Source organism: Balaenoptera musculus, chromosome 3 (assembly GCF_009873245.2).
Source record: "Balaenoptera musculus isolate JJ_BM4_2016_0621 chromosome 3, mBalMus1.pri.v3, whole genome shotgun sequence".
In the NCBI taxonomy this organism is placed as follows: Eukaryota; Metazoa; Chordata; class Mammalia; order Artiodactyla; family Balaenopteridae; genus Balaenoptera; species Balaenoptera musculus.
The window spans coordinates 164,935,373-164,942,313 of record NC_045787.1 but is presented as its reverse complement, the minus strand read 5'-3'; the positions used below and the strand labels follow the sequence as shown (position 1 = coordinate 164,942,313).

At 55.5% G+C, this 6,941-nt stretch overlaps 1 protein-coding gene across 3 annotated transcripts in view; it reads right to left on the bottom strand.

Moving 5' to 3' along the window:
* Positions 1 to 665: 665 nt before the first annotated feature.
* The window catches only part of MYO1F (myosin IF), a 29,849-nt gene continuing 23,573 nt past the window's right edge, over positions 666 to 6,941 (bottom strand). For 2 of the 3 annotated variants that reach the window (XM_036846811.1, XM_036846812.1), the window contains exons 20-27: positions 5,387 to 5,501; positions 5,124 to 5,293; positions 4,350 to 4,495; positions 3,502 to 3,986; positions 2,893 to 2,976; positions 2,104 to 2,299; positions 1,857 to 2,026; positions 666 to 1,130 (exon numbers count right to left, since the gene is read on the bottom strand). In XM_036846811.1, the coding sequence (XP_036702706.1) occupies positions 1,054 to 1,130; positions 1,857 to 2,026; positions 2,104 to 2,299; positions 2,893 to 2,976; positions 3,502 to 3,986; positions 4,350 to 4,495; positions 5,124 to 5,293; positions 5,387 to 5,501 (1,443 nt within the window). In that variant the 3' untranslated portion in view covers positions 666 to 1,053. The remainder of the gene's footprint in view (positions 1,131 to 1,856; positions 2,027 to 2,103; positions 2,300 to 2,892; positions 2,977 to 3,501; positions 3,987 to 4,349; positions 4,496 to 5,123; positions 5,294 to 5,386; positions 5,502 to 6,941) is intronic. The other variant, XM_036846813.1, reaches the window with a different exon arrangement.

Genomic DNA, 6,941 nt, shown 5'->3' with positions numbered 1-6,941 from the left:
GCTCCATCTCTCCCAGACTGACTGCTCTTTGTGGGGCTGAGCACAGAGGGGGTGTTCATTTGGAAAGTCAGGATCCTTAGGGTCAGACCTAAGGTTTCAGCTGCACCTGCAGGGAGGTCTGAAAGGCTCAGACTCCGGCACTGGTTTGGAGACAGCTGCGGGGACCAACAGACAGCTGGTAGCTAGGCTGACCCCCTCTTCACCATGACAATAAGTGCAGAAGGCCAGGGTCCTCGAATGTCAGAACTGGTCCTGACGCTAGGTGAGTGAGGGCTAAGAAAACACAGACATGGGGTGGGGGTCAGGGTTCAGGGGTGATTCAGGGTGAATTATGGGGGGCCATGTGGGACCTGCCTCCTTTGTCAGGGTCCAGTAGGGTCCCAGTTTGTTTGCGGGGGCGTGCAGAGTCAAAGCTGACAGGACCCACTGGAACATTTGCTGCAGGAAAGCTGGCATGCAGCTTCTGGAAGCTAGCAAGTGAGACAAACTCAAGCTTTGTGAGGGGCAGAAGCATATCTGAGTTCAAGACTTGGCTCTGTGCAATCTTGGGTGAGTGACTAAACCTCTCCGAGCCTCCATTTTTCCATCTGTAAAATGGGATATTCGCTGCTCCCACCCCACAGGGTTGTGAGAAGGTGGTCCTTGTTGGGGCTCAGTAAGTTAACTCATGTTTTCACTCGGCAAACATTTATTGCCTCAGTGGTGAGAGAAGGAGGGAAGTCAAGCTTGTCAAGGCCCCCCCGACTGTGCCCAGCACTTTGCCTGCAGGACACAACTCACTTCCTACTCACAAGGCAGCTGGGAGGTAGGTTCTGCTGTTAGCTCTGTTTGACACAGGAGGAAACAGGTGTGCCTTGGGGGAAGCCAGGGCCCGGGGGTGGCTTAAGTGGTGACCCCTCGACCCAGGACCTGGGCTAGGCTGGGCTGGAGGCCACAGGACTGGACCTTCTGGCCAATGCAGCCAAGGGAAACGAGACCCGCATTGCAGGGCCTGGCTCCTGGCAGGATCCAGGCAGGCAGGTGGGATGGCAGGATCCCAGGCCCCTGTTCCGCTCAGATCTTCTCCACGTAGTTTCCTGGGAAAAGGCCCTCCTGGCCATGCAGCCGGCCTTTCCACCAGCCTGAGGAATCTGTGGGAGAGAAGAGAGCGTGAGGCTGAGCCCAGCCCACTCTGGAGAAAGCCTTTCATGCTGGCTCTGTGTCTGTCTTTCTGTCTTATTCGTCTGCACTGGCCTGGCATAAGGCAGAAGCTGAAAAGAGAAGACAGAAGGGCAATTCCCCAGCGGTCCAGTGGTTAGGACTCTGCGCTCTCACTGCCGAGGGCCCGGGTTTGATCCCTGGTCTGGGAACTAACATCCCACGAGCCGAGCAGTGCGGCAAAGAAAAGAAAAAAAAACACGTCTTTTACGGGACTTCCAAAAAAAAAAAGAGAAGATGGAAGGGAGGGAGCAACGCGTGGGTTTTCCTTGCCACTGGCTCACACTCTGACATTTTCTAGACCATTCACTTGTGCTCGTCCCTCATCCATCTCCTCCTATAGGTCCCTCCATAATCCCCTTGGTGGAACCAGGAATGACCCCTAAGGGTTCCCCTACCCACCTGCAGAGGGTGCTGTTGAGTCCCAGGCTTCTCTAGGGGCAACCCAGGGGCAAGGTAGGAGGTCTGGAGGCCTGGGCCATCCAGACATGGCCCATTTCCTACTCACAAAGTAGGTTCTGCCATTAGTCCTAGTGCTTGACAGGTGAGAAGAATGAGGCTGGTACGGGGTGCGATACAAGTGAGGCCAGGCTCCCAGGATGGCTTAGGAGGTGACCTCCAGACCCTGGCTCCTCCCATTTCTGCCCTGGCACACACACCTTCCATGAGGATCTCGATGACCTCGTTCACGTTGAAGCTCAGCTCGTCCACATCTTGGCCCACGTACTGGTACAGTGCCCGGCACCTTGGGCCATGTGTCCGTGGCTGGGGCTTAGGTCGGCCCACGCCGGGCACAGGTCTCTGCCCTACGCTGCGCTTCCTCTGCATGCTGTGGGCACATGGAGGCACTCGTCATAGCCCCAGACACTCCCCCACCTCCTGGGGTTGCCCTCCCACACCACCTACCCAGCCATGCCCTGGTCAGGCACATTGAGGAATTCTGTGTTGTGCTCCGAGGGCGGCCGTGCCCGTGGGCGTCTGCTGGCCCCCAAGGCTGAGGATGGAGGGCCCTGTGGTGGCTTCTGGGAGCCCCGTCTGGATGTGAACTCCAGGGGTAGGGGGCCCCCTCTGGCAGAGGGAGGCACCCCATTGTGATCCAGGCCTGCAAGGAGATGGGGGCATTTGTCAGGGTGATGCTAGGACGATTTGGGGGGACTTGGCTCCAAGTTCCCTGTCTGAGGGAAGAGGCAGCTACTCTTAACCCAGTATGGTAAGGAATGGCCTGGAGAGAGAGACCCTGGGGCTAGGAGGCCCTAGAGGGAGACTCTGAAGGGGTAAGATTTTCCCCTACCCTCTTCTGTAGGATGGCTTTTGTGGGTGAGTCTTGGAGGATGAATAAGAGCTCAAGTGGAGTAGGAATTTGGGAGACAGGCAGAGCAAACAGTCCAAGCAAAGGCCTGGAGGTAAGAACAAATTTGGTAAGTTGGCAAAATAACATGTAGCTTGCATGACAGGAGTGTAAGGTGGGAGGAGAGAAGAGGTCAGTGGTTAGCTGGGTTCGGATTCTGAAGGGCTTTGAATACCAAACTAAGCTTTGCCTTTATTCTTTGGGAGATGGGGAGCTATGGAGAGTTCTGGACAGAAAAGAAGAGCATGGTCAACTCTGCTTGTTAGATCCTGTCGACAAGAGGTCTGGTTTAGGCCTTGGAGCCCACAAGAGGCAAGGAAGACACTTAGTGGGGGGTGTCTCTTCACCTCTAGGGGGCCCGGGAGCTGCCCGGGTAGGGGCCTGGGCCGACCTTCTACGTTTTCCCTGGGCCATTCCCTTCCGTGTAGGCTCTGAAAGGGAAAGGGCAAAAGATGTAGGGATTTGAGTGGTGACCAGACGAGGTTCTTGGCCCCGCCCACAAGTCTAATCCACCCTGTGGCTCCGCCGCGGTCCCCGCCCCCCCCGGCTCACTGGCTCTCCCATCAGGAGGGAGCCCCTTAGTTACTGGAACACTGGTTCCGCCCAATAATTGGCTCCGCCCCTCCGGGAACCTATCTCTCATTGGCTCCTGGGCCCGCCCACTCCAAGGCTCTCCCCATTCATAGCCTGCTCAAGGGTGGACTCCGCGGCCTCGCCCCTTCCATGTTTCTCGCCCACTCATTGGTCACCTCGCGAGCCCTGCCCTCTTCACGGCCGCGTTCTCTCTTTAGGTCTCTCAAGTCCCGCCCCTCCATGGCCCTCACCCACCCTTGGCCCCGCGCCACTGGCTCCGCCCCCACAGCCTTGATTGGTCCCTATGGCTGGTCCCGCCCCTAGGGGCCCGCCTCTTCCTGAGCGCCTCTTCGTCTCTGTCTCCCGGTTCGGCGTAGACTCACTGGAGCTTTTGGGCAGTCCATCACCCACGCCGACCGAGAGGGTCCGGCCGCTAGCCTTGAGCATCGCCACGTCGCCGGAGCCACGGGAGAAAGTGACGCTGCGGGTGCCACCTCCGCCCCAGCCCTCCTTCTTCACCCGGAACTGTAGTCTGTGAGGAGAGGAGGAAGCTGTGGGGGTCCCCACCTCCCCCCAAGAGGGGGTCACCTCCCCATCCCATCCTTGCCGGACCCGGGCTGGGGTGGGAGGGGACGAGGCACGGGCGCATTTTGGCCGGTCCGTGAGGCGGAGGAGGAAGCAGTGCCCAGCCCGAGGATGGTGCAGGAGGTGAGGGTCGTACGTGTCGCTGAAGGTGAGGGGCAGGGGCCTCCGCACCGCCTCCTCGAAGCGCTTGCACAGGAGGCTGACGAACTCGGTCTTGAAGACGCTCTCCAGGAAGCTGTCGGCCGTGTCTTCTTGGAGGATGAAGAAGTCGTCCTGCCTCGTGCTGGAGGAGGGGCGGGAGGAAAGGCAGGTGAGAGTGACAGGTGAGGCTGGCAGAAGGACTGACATTTGAGATGGACAGGGGAGGGTCAGGGGTCAGGTAAGGGGCAAGTGAGGGGTTACACATGTGAGGGGAAACGGGAGAGGTGGCAAGGAGCTGGAAAAGGTGGTAAGGGTCAGGTGAGGGGACAGGTGCTGTTGGCAAATAAGGATCATGAATGCGAGGGCAGGTGAAGGTGACAGGTAGGACCAAGAGAAGGTTGCAGGTACAGCAGCAGGTAAGACGTTCAGGGTGACAGATGGGGTAACAAATAAGAGGGCAGCTGAGAATGAAGGGGCCTGGCGGGGGTGCCTGTGGGAGCCCCACCTGAGGGAAACTCCCCGTAAGGCCTGGATCTCCAGCTTCTTCTTCAGGACCTCACGCACCTGGCCCTTCTCAGGTCCCTTCTTCACCTTCTCCCGCCCGATCACATACACACACTTGGGCGTCAGGATCAAGTCCCTCTTGATGGCCTATGAGGATGCAAAACCAGAGGGAGCCCCGGGCATCGGCAGCCTGGCCCCAGGGGATCAACCCCAGGCAGAGAGGTAGCGCTGGCAGGTCAGGTGAAGGACAGGTCAGGTCCCTCCATGTGAAGCTACATGAGTGGTTACTTTATATAAGAAACAGGAGGTTAAGTAAGGGTATATTGGCTAGAAAAGGGTTTCTGGGCAGTGAACAGGTACAGAGTAGGTGAAGGTATGCCTGCTGGACATGGGTGCCCAGGACCGATGAGAGTTTACCTGTGCACAGGTGTATTTGAGCCAGGTGAAGGTGTGTCTAACTGAGAGGTCTGTCTAGACTGGGTGAGAATGTACTTAATGGATAAGTATGTCCCGGATAAGTGAAGGTGAATCTGTGGTCAGGACTTCTGAACAAGGTGAGTGTGTAATTATGGACAGATGTGTCTGGCCAGGTGAAGATGTACCTGATGGACAGGTGTGTCTGGGCTACACGAGGGCGTATTTGATGGACAGCTGTATCTACATTAGTTGAGCCTATACCTGTGGGCAGGTCTGGGCCAGGTGAGGGTGTACCTCTGGTGGGGGGTGGCCAGGCTGGGGTCAGGGTCCCAGATGTGGCCGCCTGCTAGTGCCTCACCTTGAAGCGGCGGTCGTACTTGTTGACCGAGTCAGCAAAGTCCACTCGCTCCCTCTTGCCCAGGAACTGACGCAGCTCCGGCCGCTCCTCCAGCCCCAGGTAGTCCCCAACGAAGTTCCTATTGATGCTGTTCCGTCTCCGCTCCTTCTTGTTCAGCAGGATGTTGGAAGCTGTGGCGACACAGGGTGGGGGGCAGAGGTCACAGCCTGGCTCCTTCAGGCCCCTCTGTCCTCAGCCCCAGCCTCCCACCTGCAGCCTCTCACCTTCCTCCCGCATCTCCTCGTACTTCCGGACTGCCACATGGCGCCGCCAGGCCTTCTGGATGGTGCGGGCAAAGCCATCGAACTTGCGCTCTCGCATCTCCTCCAGAAGGAAGAGCTGGGCAAGAAGGAGGGCCGGTGGGTCCTGGCATCTCCCCGGGGAACACAGTCTCCAGTTTCCCCTGAGCCCACCCCACCCACGTGCTCTTGCTGACAGGCACCCGCACACATGCTCTTACACTGTGGGCAAAAAATTTTGTCTTTCTCCAAATGACCAGACCCAGGGTCCCAATACTGGGCACAATCTTCTGCATTAAATCATAGCTGCAGGTTTGTCTTGCTGGGTTCAAATCCCAGCTCTGCCACTTACTAGCTGTGTGGTCTTACCGGAAATGGTATAACATCATGGTTTCTCATGCTAATTAAACTGTGGCATGTCATCCATGTGAGGTACACTTCAGTTTCAGACATGTTAGAAATGCAAACCAGTGTGCATCTTGGAAAACCAACAAAGTACTGCAGATATGAAAATCTGATGGATAGGACTGGGATGTGACCGGCTACCACATGGTTGTGCGGTATACAACCTGCACACCCATCCGTGGCAGCCCTGGAAAGGAAGCTTTCACAGAAAGCAGAGAAAAGGCTTTTGAATTTTAAGAGTCTCCACCCACAGGGGACTTAGAGAATAAACTATATTAGAGCAAGTCATCTGGAATAATAACCGGCGACTATATCAGGGAAAGGGACCTACTGGATATGAAAATATTACAAATCTACAGTAATAAAAACAATGGGGTGCTGGTCAAAGAATAGAACAACCAGTCGGACCAGGATGGATGATGGGGAAATGTCATAATTCAAATGGAAATTTAGTGACAGAAGGGACAGCATTGTCAATCAGTGAAAATGGGAAAAGTATTGAAAATAAAGTTGGGCTTTATTTAGAAAAATAATTGACATTTCACCCAGAGGGGTTTCTCAAATACACAAATATCACATCACTGCTGAAAGCGTGGCTGCCACTTTGCTGACCAAGGTGGCTGATGTCTCCCAGAAACCCCAGGCTCCCCTGCCAGGACTAAAAGAATTCTCACTTTAAAAATATATACCTTGAAGGACTTTTAAAGCTGTGGGTGTTTAATAACTGTTCATAAAAAGTGGGGAGTTCTCACCAGGAAAAAAAAAAAAAAACATCGCAGGTTCACAGGTTGCAGGGAGTTGACTGGCATTTACATCTACTTTTGATTCTCAGACCAATACTCTGTGGGTCCATGGGTACGTGTGCAAAGCACGTTCAAGTAATGCCTTGTATAGGGTGTCTGGAGGGCACGTAAATGCATTCTGTGGTTTGCCGAGGGAAGGACAGTTATGAGTAAAGGGAGACCAGCCATGCAGAACTGGGGGTGGGCCAGTCAACCAGGACAAGTGTCCTCCAACCTTGTTATTTCTGCCCAGTGAAGAGGATTTGTTTTCAGTTTGGGAAATGAATCTTCCTGTCTCCAGAGTTTTAAAGGCATCTCCTTTATGCTGGGAGAGGCAGGGGTGGGTGTGCCCC